Source organism: Microchirus variegatus (genome assembly GCF_963457635.1).
Source record: "Microchirus variegatus genome assembly, contig: SCAFFOLD_69, whole genome shotgun sequence".
In the NCBI taxonomy this organism is placed as follows: Eukaryota; Metazoa; Chordata; class Actinopteri; order Pleuronectiformes; family Soleidae; genus Microchirus; species Microchirus variegatus.
The window spans coordinates 45,364-61,032 of NW_028154651.1; the positions used below are offsets into that span (position 1 = coordinate 45,364).

The 15,669-nt window shown below is 40.5% G+C and overlaps 2 protein-coding genes across 2 annotated transcripts; one reads left to right on the plus strand and one right to left on the minus strand.

Moving 5' to 3' along the window:
- Positions 1–965: 965 nt before the first annotated feature.
- Positions 966–15,159, plus strand: top3b (DNA topoisomerase III beta). Its single transcript, XM_083910926.1, has 18 exons — positions 966–1,203; positions 5,387–5,518; positions 6,238–6,344; positions 6,546–6,620; positions 6,752–6,948; positions 7,987–8,143; positions 8,239–8,352; positions 8,707–8,797; positions 8,869–9,023; positions 9,140–9,245; positions 9,941–10,087; positions 10,175–10,348; positions 10,538–10,666; positions 11,177–11,326; positions 11,533–11,633; positions 13,439–13,640; positions 13,714–13,901; positions 14,784–15,159. Exons 1-18 carry the CDS (start codon positions 1,134–1,136, stop codon positions 15,060–15,062), a joined length of 2,574 nt encoding a protein of 857 aa, XP_083767052.1. The 5' UTR covers positions 966–1,133; the 3' UTR covers positions 15,063–15,159.
- LOC310944094 (interleukin-25) lies at positions 2,434–4,746 on the minus strand (the record flags this gene model as incomplete). The annotated part of the gene is made up of 3 exons (XM_083910925.1): positions 2,434–2,647; positions 3,895–4,070; positions 4,732–4,746. The coding sequence occupies 3 exons, from the start codon at positions 4,744–4,746 to the stop codon at positions 2,434–2,436; spliced, it is 405 nt and encodes a 134-aa protein (XP_083767051.1).
- Positions 15,160–15,669: the final 510 nt, after the last annotated feature.

Consider the following 15,669-nt stretch of genomic DNA (forward strand, 5'->3'; position numbering starts at 1 on the left):
AAAAGAGACGCCTGTAAAAGTGTCCACAGGACACCTCGAGACATGGACACGGGCGTTTATATATCTTTATGTTCTATATTTTTAATTCATCAAGTTTCGTATTTGAAAAGTCTTCCTGAAGGCCATTAAAAGCCCGGACAAATATTTTCATCATTTCCGAGAGTGACGTCACTGCTGTGAACGAGCACAGCAAAGCGCGGTCATGTGGCGTCTCGTGAACGGCGCTGCTCAGAAGGTTTTCTGAAAGCAGCGCAAAAAAGTAAAGAATAAAAAATATATATATATAAATATGAGTTAATAAAATAAAATAAAAAATATAAATAACATTATTATAATTGTATATATATATATATATATATATATATATATATATATATATAATTATAAAAATAATAAAAATGTTTTACTTTATTTTATTTATTTTTTATATGTATATATACACACACATTTATATATATATATATATATATATATATATATATATATATATATAATAATTTAAAATAAAAAAATAAAATAAATTTTTACTGTATGAACTTTATGAGAAATGTGAATAAATGAAGGCAGTGAGGGTTTTTCGTTTACATTTTAAAAAAATATTACGACAAAGCAGGTTTTAGTTATAAATCCTATTCATGGTTAATATTCAATGTCAGTGTTTTTTATAATCATAAAAGTACTTAATGTTGTCATTCTTTTCTTGGACAGTATTATTGATTATTAGCATACAGTATATGAGTGAATGGAAAAATCAACATTTGACATTTTAACCATTAAGTTGATCATTTTAATCTTTAATGACGTCATTATACTTGCTGTAATCCCTAATATCATTTATTTACAGCTCCATGGTTCAATGAACGTACTCCCGTCATGCCTTTCGCTGTTCATGGACGCGCCGAGCATGTCGAGAACGCGGACCGAGATGCATTATGGGAGTAACACTACTGCGCATGGGCCAGGGTGACAACAACTGGGGTTTTGTGATGTTTCTCTGTCGCAGTGGTGCTTTTTCAAACTATTATTGACACGGTGTGTGACAGAGAGACAGTGAGACTTTCGCCCCAACTTGTGTCGCCGACTGGGCGTCGATAAGTGGTGTTTATAGTCGCTGGCTCTGTTCGTCCATCATCATGAGGACTGTTCTGATGGTGGCGGAGAAACCGTCTTTGGCTCAGTCCATCGCCAAAATCCTCTCTAAAGGTGAGTTCCACTTGACCGTTGTGTAGTGTTGTGTAGTGTATTGTTGTGTTGTGTTGTGTAAAGACAACATCTTAGTCTAGTCTAATAATAGGTACGTGTAGTTTTAGTGTTACGATACTAGCATAGTGGTACCTATGGTTTCAAACGTCAGACCGCCCGGCCACTGATTGGTCAGTGTGACGTCACAGGAAGAGACATCCGACTTCAAGAACTTTGCCGAACTTTGCCGAACTGTAGATCAGCTAAAAGACTCGTTAACAAGTCTAAAAACGTGGGTTAATCTCCAACAATTACCAGGGAAATGTCTAAAATCTCAATATTTAACAGAGGAGTCTGGTGTATTTCGCGACGTCACACACACTGCCGCTGTATTTCAGTTATTAATTAAAATGATTATTGTATTAGTTGAGGAAGGATGATGATATATCACCAATTCGATATTTTGACTATTATTAGTCATTTTTAGACCTTTTTTTTTAAACCATTTCAAGGTATATCAAATATGTTATTCTCCATTCTTCTTCTCCCTTAAAGAAGAAATCAATAGCCCACAACATGACTCAGCTACTGATTTTTATTGACATTTTTATATTCCGTGCATAGTGAAGCATGTGATATATATGTGATATATAATATCTGATCCAGTGATTTTTGACCAGTATGGGATCAATATGAAGTATCATACCCTGGTAAATGTCCTCACTTCTGCAGGATCTACAGTGTGTATTTGCTTTTATGAATGCAACTTTTTTTTTTTTTTTTTTTATAAATAATCCTGTGAATAATGGAAAACTTATGCCCATCCCAAAATCTAAGCAGATGAAATCCAAACAGTTTTGTATTTTGAAGCAGTTGTACACTTATAAAAACATACTTATGGGTATAATATTCAATATCTACCAATGAACCCCCTTTTATTATTTTATAGTCGTTGCTCCATTATGACAGTGAAGTAAATAACTTTGGTATTTTGGCAGAAAAACCCACAAACATTTTGGGATTTCAATGATTGGTAGCAACCACAATACTCCACGCAGACATGATTATACCAGTTAATCTAAAATAGCTTTGACAATTACATGTGCTATATATTGAATGGTGACATTTTCAGTGTCCACTGGAAAACGACAGCAGTGAGTGAAATGGATGATTTGGCAGAAAATGCCGTCTTTACCCTGCTCTGTGTCTCATCAAACCTTCATCTGTTGACATTAGCGCAGCCAGTCCTGTTCAGCTGTGTCTGGAAATGGCACATATACAAGCTATGGTGATGAGCTCAAACTCCAGAGAGAAGCAGCTGGGGTTTTTCCTGAGGACGGGCATCCTCAGGGACACAGGGATGGTCTCCAGGCCGAACGCGCCGTCCAGTCCGCGGCAGGAGTGGCTGGTGTGGCAGCTGGCCTCGTGGATGACCTGAGGGACGCGGTTCAGGTCGATGTTCTCCCTGAAGACGGAGCGGGACAGATTAGAGACAGTATTTAAATTATCTGTGGCTTAAAGTGGAGAGCAGTGGTTCCTGGGCTGGGACGAGAGATTCTTTTCACGTCCCACAGATTTAGTCAAGATTTTCATGCATATGGTTTAATTAATAGAAGAAGAGAAAGAAGAGCAGATTCCTGCTGTGTGGCTACAGTTATCTCTGATCGAGACAGAGGGAGACGGAGAGCAGGACATTAGTTAAAGGTCACATAGAGTGGTCCTGTTGCACATATATGTTAGTTATGGAGGTCTACTTACATACATTAACTTGTTTTTATGGTCAAAAACCTCCTAGTTGCTGTAAACGAGCTGATTGAAATCCAATTTTCTGACGCTGTTCTTCAGCCGCGATATTTCAGAGTGAACTTTCACCCCCAGAAGACAGAGGCTTGTGATTGGCCAGTACTATTCAGCACACCCGCTCTCAGAAGCACAGCTCCCCCCTCTGGAACAGTGGATGCACTGCTCCTCATTATCAAAACATTGTTTTAACAGTGTTTAAAAATAGCTTCGTCACAACTCCCCACCGCAGTCCCTTTGACGACCTTTGACCCAGAGTCAGACCCAGAGTCAGAAGACACTGTCGCTCGTGAAACACCTCCACAACGGACGTTATTCTTCTTCTGTGGTTCAATGTACGCAACCGGATGTGCCCGGACTAGTGCCCGGAGCAGGACGATCTGTAACCACTATTCCGGGTTTGTTCAGAGATCTCTCTGAGCCCGAGATTACAATAAAACACAGCGTTCTCAGCAGTGGCTGAACTGTTTGTTTAGAACCTTCAGGGCTTCATAAAAAAGGTAATGACGCAGATACACACTAAAAAAACAGCGTTAATAGGAACTTCCGGTCTAGGTCCACTTTAAACCAGCTCTGTGTCTGCGTTCAATATTCATCATTAAAGTGACACCAAATTACTGATAATGTAGCTTCTCTACAAGTTTGTTAAACAGGAAGTTTGATAGCGGAGGGTTAATATTCTGTTCAAACATTGACATGGACACACACAGACTTTGGTCCCCACTGAAGCGAGTAATTATACCTTTTTAATCAGTAAATTTGGTGGTAATTAACATTTTTCTATTGGGTATTTTTAAATCACTGTACAGGAACCCTAAACTTATAATTATGAAATGAGCAGTGATGGTGTTGTGGCCCTTTAAACGTTGATGAAAACCCCACTCTGCGATCATTCACGCGGCGTGCACTTACACGTAGCTCCAGGTGGCGATGCTGCGCTCGTTGATGTGGCTGGGCAGGTTGACCAGCTGACTGTAGTAGTCCTGCAGGCTGTATGTGCAGAAGGACTCGTCCACACACTGACTGCCCAGTGGGATGGCCTGACACTGTTGGAGAGCCAACAGGCACAGCAGAAAGACGCGCAGCAGCTGCACACACACACACACACACACACACACAATTTCTGAGTTACTGAAGATATGATTCATTCATCCTGTTAATTGTTTTGGACAGTTTTGGTCCATACATGTCAGAAAATGTTGGTCGGTGTTTCCCAAAAACACACAAAAATAGAGCTGCAGCTAAAGTTTGGGGATTTCACAATTCCTCGATTAGATGTTTGGTCCAGAAAGTGTTGAAAAATGTTAATGTAGATCTTCTGAAACATCAGGTTTTGTTCACAAACCAGAACTATTCATTTTCGCTGGTTTATTTGCTATAAAGGAGCAAAGAAACCAGGGGAATTTCTTCAAAATATGCCAACTTAATTTAGTAATTGATTTATAATCAGTTAGTTGTTGCTAAGTTCAATTCAATTGTGATTTTTCTTCTTCTTCTTAAATGTGAATATTTTTCTGGTTTCTTTTCTCCAAGACATTTGAGAAACATCATCATCATTTCCAGGTTTGACAAACACTGATCGACATTTTATGAACCGAACGATTCACTGAGAAAATAATAATAATAATAATTGGAAAGAGAGCAATATCGGGTCAAAACAAGCTGTTACCTTCTACAAATGTAAATAAATATAATTTATAAGTATAAAAACCCTTGGCTGAGGCGTAATCATCAGCTGATGTTTCTTACCTGCAGCTGTTCCATGTTTGGAGATGTGGAGATGTGATGAAGCTTCTGTTTCTTCTGTGTCTTGATGATGAGTTGGTTCCAAACCCGTGGATCACCTTCTATTTATATAGAGCATTTCATTGAGTGTGTGTGTGTACGTGTGTGTGCGTTGTCCATTTTGGTTCCCATCACAATTGTCATAGTCCATCATCTTCCTGGCATTAGCATTTAGCCTTGAGAGAATGGTTGAATCCAAAGAGCACATTAGCATGTAGCATTGAAACGGGGTGCCCACTCACTCCCACATCCACAATTGAATAATCTGTCCATTACTTTCTGGATTAATTGAGTCATCGTTTGGACCGTAAAATGTGAGTAAATGTTGAAAAAAATGTTGATCCGTGTTTCTCAAAACATGGAAATAATGATGTCCTCAAATGTCCGGTTTTTGTCCACAAACCAAAATCATTCCCTTTTAATCATTTTCTTTGTGATATGGAGCAAAGACAAATATTCACATTTTAAATTGTGGTTTTAATCATTTTAAAGTGTCAAATACTGGAATACGATGTAAACAATTATTTTCTTGCTACTAACGAAAATTGTATCCCAGCAACTATTTATGGTGTTATTAGTAATATTTGTACAATAACAATCTGTTCTTATTTGCTTTCAGGAACTTGTACGAGTCGAAAGGGACTTAACGGAGCGTGTTCGGTGCACGAGTACAGCGGCAGCTTCCAGGGTCAGACTGTGCGCTTTAAGATGACGTCTGTCTGTGGACACGTCATGAGTCTGGATTTCATTGGTGAGTGTCATCGCTCTTCTATTGTTTAGCACTTAAAGCAATTAAATCACACAGCTGTGTAAAGACAATACTCGTGTAATGTGGTGTGTGTGAGAGCTGTCGTCTGTTGTCAATTCGGATGAGAATAATTCAATTTACTTTAAGGCATTGGTTCTCAAAGTGCAGCCCGGGGGCCAATGGCGGCCCGCAGAAACATTTCTGTCGGCCCCGCAATGAATTACAGTTAGTTTTAACCCAGGAGCTACTAAGCTTGTTAAATGTTTATTGGACATTACTGGATACAGACCAATAAGTGTAAACAAAAATACTGGGTATTTACCTGGTTTCTATATGGTGAATTTTAGTGTATTATTGTGTTATAAGCTGGTAATAAGCAGGTAGCTACAGCCCCCAATTACTAGTTATTTACCCAGTAAATATATGGTAACAGAAATGTGTTACTTGGTATTAACCTGTAATTAGAAGGTTAGAACAATGGCCAAAATACTGGGTAATTACCCAGTAAATTATAAAGCGTTATTATATTAATGCTTAAATTACATTACATTAAAGCTTATATTAGTTAACGCTAAACTGTAGAACTGCAATCTGGTCATGGGATTTCTTTCTGTTTTTTTTCCTTTGGCGGCCCTCAGTCCAATCTTGGGTTCCTAAATTGGCCCTTCTTCAGTGTCTAAAAAACAATTTGGATTATCCTTGACTTCTTTATATTCTTACAGGGAAGTACAACAACTGGGACAAAGTGGATCCTGCAGAACTCTTTAGCACAGCTCCCACAGAGAAGAAGGAGGCCAACCCCAAACTCAACATGGTCAAGTTCCTTCAGGTCGGTCGTTCTGCCTCATTCAGCTACTGTACCCTGTTCTTATTTAGCTTCTTCACTGTCGTTAAAGTCTGTGTAAAGAGATGAAAACGCGCAGGAAAATGTGTTTCTGGACAAGTTTGAATCAATAAAATAGCCGCTAAACCTGGTGTGCATACACGTGTCATCTTCAATGCTCACCCCAAGTTTCTTCTATACTGACAGGTTGAAGGCCGAGGCAGTGATTATGTGGTTTTATGGCTGGACTGTGATAAAGAGGGCGAGAACATCTGTTTCGAGGTAAATCAGACGGCTGCTTTGCTGTTTACATGTGGTTTTAAAATACACCCGTTCACAATACATGTTGTTTTTCTTCTGTAATACCAGGTGAAGTCACTCAAAAGAATGTCACGATTTCTCTCCCACTGAAGGTCCTGGATGCAGTCGAGCCAGTGATGAACCAAGGAAGTGTCAGGGAACGGACGGTGTACCGCGCCAAGTTCAGCTCCATCACCGACACCGACATCTGGAAAGCCATGAACAGCCTGGGAGAGCCCAACCGCAACGAGGCTCTGTCTGTGGACGCTCGGCAGGAGCTGGATCTGCGCATCGGCTGTGCTTTCACCAGGTACGAGAAGTGTGATGTTGTTATCACTGTCATCGCTGCTCATTGCGCGTCCAGGAAACTGGATTAGAAGAGAGGAAGAGCCAGAAATGGCCCTGAACACAGACTCATATATGGTGACTTTATTGATAAATACAAACATCTCAACATAGACTGGAGCGGCCTTCCGGCTAAAATGAAACATTTATCAGAGAGTATCAAAGACCAGAGAAGGCTTCTGTCTCTGAACAGACTTCCTGTCAGAGCTGTTGTGTCTTGGAGCTGCTTTGTTAAAACTAAACAATGTCCCATGTTTAACTGCAGCGATGATGAGACACAACAGCACCTTTTAATAGACTGTCACTGAGGACAGGAAGTCTGGGGAAAACTGAAAAGCAATGGTTTTAACATAGACATCAATTACAAAACAATCATTTATTCATTTGTCGATAAAACAATAAACCAGAGAGATAAAGAGCTCATGCAGTTAGTCATCTGCATCGTAGGCTCAAAGTTATGGAAAACAAGATGTGCAATGGTCATTAAACAAACTATTATAGACAGCAACACAGTATATAAACAGGTTTTAACAGAGCTCAGGAGGAGGAAATCTCTTGATAGAGATCAGCTCCTCCCATGGGAAAATTTAAATCTTTAAAATGTGGACCTTTATATGTATTTAGCACTGTTTTGCACTTTTTCATATTGTTGTTTGCATCTTATACACTGTCTTGTCTTTTACTGTTTTTGTATGTTTTTTGCTTTGCATCTCCGGTTACTCAGGTGACGTAGAGATGTAATGTGTCATGTGTTTTATTGTGTGAAATTCAATAAAAGTTTCTAAAAAGCAAAAAGAAACTGGATTAGCAGTAGTAGTAGAGCTTTAGGCTGAATCCCAATCCCCCTACCCCTTGTTTTTGCGCGTTCATGTGAGCGGTAGGGCTGTCTCATTTCTCATTAGGGTTAAGGGCTAGGGCCAAGCCGTAGGGCTACGTAGCCCTTGAGGGGTGGAATTGGGATTCAGCCTTAATCTGTGACTTCTCTGTGTCAAATGTTTCCCAGGTTCCAGACCAAGTATTTTCAGGGCAAGTACGGCAACCTGGACTCCTCCCTGATCTCATTTGGACCGTGTCAGACGCCCACGCTCGGCTTCTGTGTAGAACGCCATGACAAGATCCAGTCCTTTAAACCTGAGACTTACTGGATCATCCAGGCCAAGGTTACTCTCTGTTTCCATTCTCTTCGCGTTGTCGATAATCTCTCAGTTCTTTGCTTTAGTAACAGAAATGGTGTGGATTTCTGTCTTGATTCCAGGTGTTCAAAGGGAAGGACAGTCCACTGACGCTGGACTGGGACAGGGTGAGGGTCTTTGACCGGGACGTGGGTCAGATGTTTGTTAATCTGGCTAAAACGGCCAGGGAGGCAAAGGTACGAGTAAAATCTCACTATACCAAGTTTACTCTGCTCTAACCTTCATTATTACCATGAACTGTTGTAAAATAACATGCATAATGTAACGTAATCACTGTTTAATTACAGTATGAGCTAGCTGATCTGTTACACCTGTTTGATGCAAAAAATGTATATAATAAACGCATCACAACACAGATTACACACAGTTAATAGCACTGTGTGGCAAAAGTAAAGGTAATGAATAATAAATGTGTATCTATGCTTAAAAGGTATAGAATAATATTAAATTAAATAAAAATAATTGGAAAAAAAATAGGGTAAAAACAGAATAATATATATTTTAAGCTGTATCATGTCTCTTTTTCACAGGTGGAGTCGGTGAGTAAGAAGGAAAAGGCCAAGCAAAGACCTCAGGCCTTGAACACGGTGGAGATGTTGAGAGTGGCCAGCTCTGCTTTAGGTATATTTGCCAGTCTTTGCTGTTGTTCAGTAACTCGTAGAAGAAGAAAAACATCTGTCTTCATCTTGCAGGTATGGGTCCTCAGCACACCATGCAGATCGCAGAGCGTCTTTACACCCAGGGCTACATCAGCTATCCCCGCACAGAGACGACCCACTACCCCGAGAACTTTGACCTGAAGGGAACCCTGAAGCAGCAGACCAACAATCCCATTTGGGCAGAGGAGGTGAGGTTTCACCGTGGTCGTCATGGACACGCGTCCACAGCGGCAGCCACGTAAGCAGGAAGTGGACACGCGTGTTTCAGATGTTTCTAAAAAAAAATACTCCTTCCCTCTTTCAGGTGAAGGCTCTACTTTCATCCGGATTAAACCGACCCAGGAAAGGAAGCGATGCAGGAGACCATCCACCCATCACTCCCATGCGTGCGGCCTCAGAGGCAGAACTGGGTGAGTCATACAGCTAATCTCTCTCCATACTGTCCTTTTTCTGTGTTTCCTGCTGTGGTCACATGTTCATTCCTCCGACATGATACGAGTCATACATTAGTATGTCGTCCAAATTTTGTCCAAAAAAAATGTTATCCACATTTTTGGTCCAAAAAGGGAAAAAGTTGTACATTAGTATGTCGTCCATATTTTGTCCAAAACAATTTTATTACTAATTTTTGGTCCAAAATGTGAAAAAGTCATACATTGGCATGTCGCCAAAAAAAAATTTGTCCACATTTTTGGTCCAAAATTTGAAAAAAGTTACACATTAGTATGTCGTCCAAATTTTGACTCAAAAAAATGTGTCCATGTTGTTGGTCCAAAATGTGAAAAAAAAGTTGTACATTAGTATGTTGTCCAAATTCTGTCAAAAAATTTGTCCACATTTTTGGTCCAAAATTTGAAAAAAGTCATACATTAGTATGTCGTCCAAATTCTGTCAAAAAAAATTTGTCCAAATTCTTGGTCCAAAATGTGAAAAAAGTCATACATTAGTATGTCGTCCAAATTTTGATGACACTAAGGTATTTGACCAGATGTGGATCTTGATGTAGATTTTGACCAATCTTAACAGTAGCATAGACCTCCATGGAAAACTCCTTTCTCTTCCTGGATCAGCCTTTAACCCTTCTTCTCTGTCCTCTCCTCCACAGGCAGTGATGGTTGGCGACTGTACGAGTACATCACGCGCCATTTCATCGCCACGGTCAGTCAGGACTGCAAATACCTACAGACAACAATAGAATTCAGCATCGGCCTGGAATCTTTCTCCTGCAGCGGCAAAGCTTTGATCTCACCAGGTACTGACGCCACATTCTCATTCATTCATAGACGCAGTAAAAGTAGAAAAGGACTTTCCTGAGAGTGTTACTCGTGTGTTTTCCCAGGTTTCACAGACGTGATGCCGTGGCAGGGCATCCCTCTGGAGGAGGCCATGCCCGACTGTGAGCGAGGAGACGCTTACACCGTCGACGAGATCAAGCTGGTGGAGAAGCAGACCAACCCTCCGGACTACCTGACCGAGGCCGAGCTCATCACGCTCATGGAGAAACATGGCATTGGTACAACTCGCTACTCACTGATGGCTCAGTCTTCTGTTTACGTCTAAAAGTAGAAAGTTTAAGAGAGAATATCAACATTATTGAGCAGCCTTGGATCATAGGCTGCTGTGTTATTCAATTACAGACATTCTCCTCCTCCATTGTTTTCACTCACCTGATGTTGGATTCTCCTCTTTCCTCCTCCTCCAGGTACAGACGCCAGCATCCCAGTCCACATCAACAACATCTGCCAGAGGAACTACGTCACCATAGAAAATGGACGCAAGTTAAAGCCAACAAACCTGGGCATTGTCCTGGTGCACGGTTACTACAAGACAGGTCAGCTTCTATTATTGTTCGTATTCTAGTTATCGATTAAGGATGTACACTACCGTTCAAAGGTTTGGGCTCACTTAGAAATGTCCTTGTTTTTGAAGGAAAAACACATATTTCAATGAATATAACACACTTTGTGAAAGAAAATAAAATTTTGAGAAAAAAAAAAAAAATTTTGAGGAAGAAATTTAAATTTTATGGGGAAAAAAAATATTCATTTTGAGGAAAAATTTTGTGAATTAAAAAAAAATAAATTTAATTTTGAGAAAGAAATAAAAATTGAGAAAAAAAGAATTTTTCAGCAAGAAATTACAATTTTTTGAAAAAAATTGAGAAAAAAATAAATTTTGAGGAAATTAAATTGGAGAAAAAAATGTACATTTAGAGGAAAAGAAGTTAGAAGTTATGAATAAAAGTGTGACTTTTAATGGAAAACACAGAAAAATTGTATAGGTGACGCCAAAGTAAAGAGTCAAATTCATGGTGTCACTGTGTGCTGCTGTTGTTTTGCAGATGCAGAGCTGGTTCTGCCGACCATACGCAGCGCTGTAGAGAAACAGCTGAACCTTATTGCACAGGGCAAAGCTAACTTCCAGCAGGTGCTGCAGCATACGCTGGATATCTTCAAGAGGAAGTTTCACTACTTTGTGGATTCCATCAACAGTGAGTTCCCCGGAGCTGCTGTGCCACATGTGCCTGGGGATAATCCTACTAACTCTTAATGGGCCTTTGATATGCTATTATTTATCATCACGTGATAGAATTTTCTGTCATTTTTTAATCTAAATTTTCCCAAGAAAAATGTGGTTGACTCCTGTGAAGCCGTATCCCCACAGCATGTGTCTGTTTTGTGTGTTTTATTTTTGAAGGCATGGATGAGTTGATGGAAGTCTCCTTTTCTCCCATTGCCGCCTCTGGAAAGCCGCTGTCCCGCTGTGGCAAGTGTCACCGCTTCATGAAGTACATCCAGGTCAGCAGAACAGCCAGAAACACCGTGATACGTACAATACTGCTTTACTACAGTGTTAAAGTAGAAGAAACAAAACATGAATTAACTATAAAACAAACTAAGTGACATATATACACTGGAGACGCTATGCAACGAGATGCATTCAGTGGACTCCCGGGGGAAGACGCTTCAAATCCTATCTGAGCAAACAAGATCTGTAAAAATCCAATCAGAATTGCATTCGAAAACCACCTCTCTATGTGGATTGAATACACTATAATACACAAAAATCAAGCTAGCTACTCTTTGAATATGCTTGAAAATCTGATTGATTCTGCAGTAAACGAGAAAAAGAGGCCAAAGTCAAAAGTGTGAGCTGACAGGTGTCAACAAATACCTGAATGCTGCTTCTTATGAATTTGTACATCAGGCTAATAAAGTTGCAGTGGCAGATGTTCACTTAGGACAGCAACCTGTTGTAGGCAAAATACTGTGGGCCCATAACAGATCCACCAGGCTTCATTCATTTCCCTCTCCTGATGTCACATGATGTCTGGCTGCAGAGTTCTGGCCTTCAAAGTTCATCTTCATTACCATGTTTTGCCTGATGAACGAGCCACTCTTAAAGTCATGAATGAATCATGAGGCTGCAGATGTGAAGATGTGCGTGGCGAGGGCTTACGCATGTGCCTGTTAAGTGGCATGTTCTCGTGGATACCACAAGGTGACCCCTGTATGAAGTCATCTGGGAGCCCTGGTGGACGAGAGACGTGGGTTTATATTAGAGATAGATCCACGTTTTTTCCCCCCCCGATGACGTGCATCACTGAAAGCACTGGAAGTCACGTGGTGTTCATCTTGTGCTTCTTCCCCCATCACCCCCACCGCGACAGGAAGTGTTCATCTTTATGAAGGACGGACACATATTTGGTACTGCTTTAATTGATGGAAACACAGATTTAGCTTATAGAAGCTAAATTGCTAGTGTGTACATTTCCTGCTTTATCTTGCAGTTAAACAACAGCAAGTTTCACTTTGTAACTCAAAAACCCTTCTGCACAAAAGTGTATTTTTAGCTCACTGGAACACGGTCGTTACTCTAGTTCGCTCGTGTCCTAATTAACATGCTTTGGTTTTGAGTGCCTGTCTCTTTAAATGCAAATGAGACACAGGGAACTGTCACTGAGGCTCCGGCAGCTAACAGCAGTAAGCATTGGAAAAGCCATCATTTGCAGACTCTAGCCGGCACATTGCCGTCATATATAATGGACACGTAAATCCTCTGGAATTTTGTGTAGAACTCTGTGCTGCACTGTGCAGCCGAGAATGGAACACTTTGCCGCTCTTTCCCGGATACTGTTGTCCTCGCCTGCACTCTTGCTTTTTTTTTTTACGGACAAAGCAGAGCTCCGCGAGACAACAATTCCAACAACTGTGACGTCACAATGACCACGAAAGTCAACATCTCGTGTTTTATCTCCTGTACTTAAACTGAGGTGGACCACAAAAACATGACTGAGTCATCTTTATTCACAATTTTGCCTACTCATAGGACCTCCAGAGTCCCAAATATGTATTAAAATTATAAAAAAGTTGATTTTGCATAATATGTCCCCTTTAATACATTTGTTGTAAATCTGACCAGAGGATTTGAAACTCTGAAGTCACAATATAAAGCGTTTGAATTTGATAAAGGAAGCAGCAAAGGATTGACAGCTCCTGTGTGCTGTGAGGGCAAAACGCTGCTTTTCTCTGTGAGGTTTGGTGCAGAGGGAGTGAGTCGAGTGCAGGTTTCTTACATTTACTCATTCTTTCGATCCCCACAGGCCAAGCCCAGCCGGCTCCACTGCTCCCACTGTGACGAGACCTACAGTCTTCCACAGAACGGAGCCATCAAGCTGTACAAGGAGCTGCGATGTCCGTTGGACGAGTTTGAGCTGGTGCTGTGGACGTCAGGCGCCCGGGGAAAGAGCTACCCGCTGTGTCCTTACTGCTACAGCAACCCGCCTTTCAGGGACATGAAGAAAGGTACCGTGTGTGAATTATTCTTTATTATCATTACGACGCAAGCTTTATAACGTATCTCAATTCTGGTTTCCAGGTATGGGATGTAATGAGTGCACACATCCCACCTGTCAGCACTCTTTAAACTCCTTGGGCATCGGACAGTGTGTGGAGTGTGAGTCTGGGGTTCTGGTGCTGGATCCCACCTCTGGACCAAAGTGGAGGATGGCGTGTAATAAATGCAACGTCGTGGTGCACTTTTTTGAGCACGCACACAAAGTACAGGTGAGGAAACTGTCACTGACATCATGTTTGCATAATATGTAATAGTTTTAATTTGTCGCAAATACATGAGCAGCTGATTTAATAAAACCCATGTTTCCACCAGGAGCCTTAAGTAGTAGGGACCTATTTAAAGGAACTAAATGGTTCCTACTGATGAGGCAAATCAGGACTCGCAACGAGTTGTTCCACTGAACTCCACCAGGTGGTGCTAATGGAAAAGTCTATAAGAAAACAATTTCAAGAACACTATTCATTTATTCCACTCAAAATATTCTGTAAAAAAATGTATGGCCTTTAGTGAAGATAAGTGTGTGTGTTTTCATGCTTTTTTTGTTTTTCAAAACAAGTTATTATTAGACTAAATAAAATGAAATGGGTTTTTAATAATTTGGTACTTAAGAAATCTCAAATGGCGCAGATTGTGCCAAACGAGAGAACGCCTAGACATCTCTTTACTAAAACCTCTGTCATTTTACTCTGCTTCACTTCAGCAGCATCAGACTTTCATGTTGGTTCATGACCTCCGTGCGTTTTTTAAGCTCCTACTGCATATTTTAAAGGTGATATTTGCTTTAAAATGCAATATTTCTATACACCTCTGGTGTTATCTTTATTTAGATAGCAAGATAATCCACATAGACCTTGTAACTGCAGAGATTAACTCTGTTAAGTTTGGGCATGTCATTTCCAAGCGGGGACTCCAAAAAGAGGGTCAGGCAAGTATTTAAAATTTAACACTGTCTACCGGACAACACAATAAGCCGGATTTAAACATTTTAAATTCTCCTTCTTTTCTTATACCTGATGTTGTATTTTCCATGTCTTCCTTGTTCCTCCACTATTTGCTTCCTCTAACAATCCTCTCTCTCTCTCTTCCCACAGGTGGCGCCAGAGAGCTGCGACGCCTGCGACGCCTCTCTGGTCGCGGTTGACTTCAACAAGTCTCGCACTCCGCTTCCTGCCGGCGAGACCCAGCACACGGGCTGCGTGTTCTGCGATCAGGTTTTCCAGGACTTGGTGGAGCTGAAGCACGCCACCATGAGGTACCGGGGAGGCGGCGCGAGGCGAGGAGGAGGAGGGAGAGGAAGAGGACGAGGACGCCGGGGAAATCCCAAAAAACCAAAGGACAAAATGGCCGCCTTGGCAGCTTACTTTGTATAGTGTCTGATACAGTATGAAAACATACATGTCAGTAAATAGACCTCTTGTTTATTGTGTTTGGTTTAAAATAAAAAAGTCTTCTGTGAGCTCGTTTGTCCACCATGATGGAAAAATGTCACTCATACATGCAATAAATTTGTAAGAAAAACATGACTTTAGTACTTTACTTACACTATGACAATTATGGGTCTTAGGATTTAATAAAGGGCATTTTGACTACAATAATAACATGTAACCTGTAGGTAAGTGCAATGCATACTTTTATTTACTTTTTAAAAAGTTTTTAAATATGATTTTTTTTTTTTTTTTTTTTTTAATAAGTCATACAATATTCACCAAAACAAAAGTAAAATGTCCACAGCTTCATCTCTAGAACCACGTTTAAGGTTATAATTGGTATTCGGATTTAATAAAGATATTAATATGAAGTATAGTTTAATAAAACAAGCAGTTTGACTACAGTGCATCGTTGTAGTTTACTTTTTTATAAAAAATCCTTCCCAGGGTAAACAAAGCAAAGGTGTCGCATTCAAATGGAACTAAAGCGCTCTCACAAATATCTTGGTCTGGCCCTTTAAATGTGACACCGGAAGTCGGGCGGAAGTGT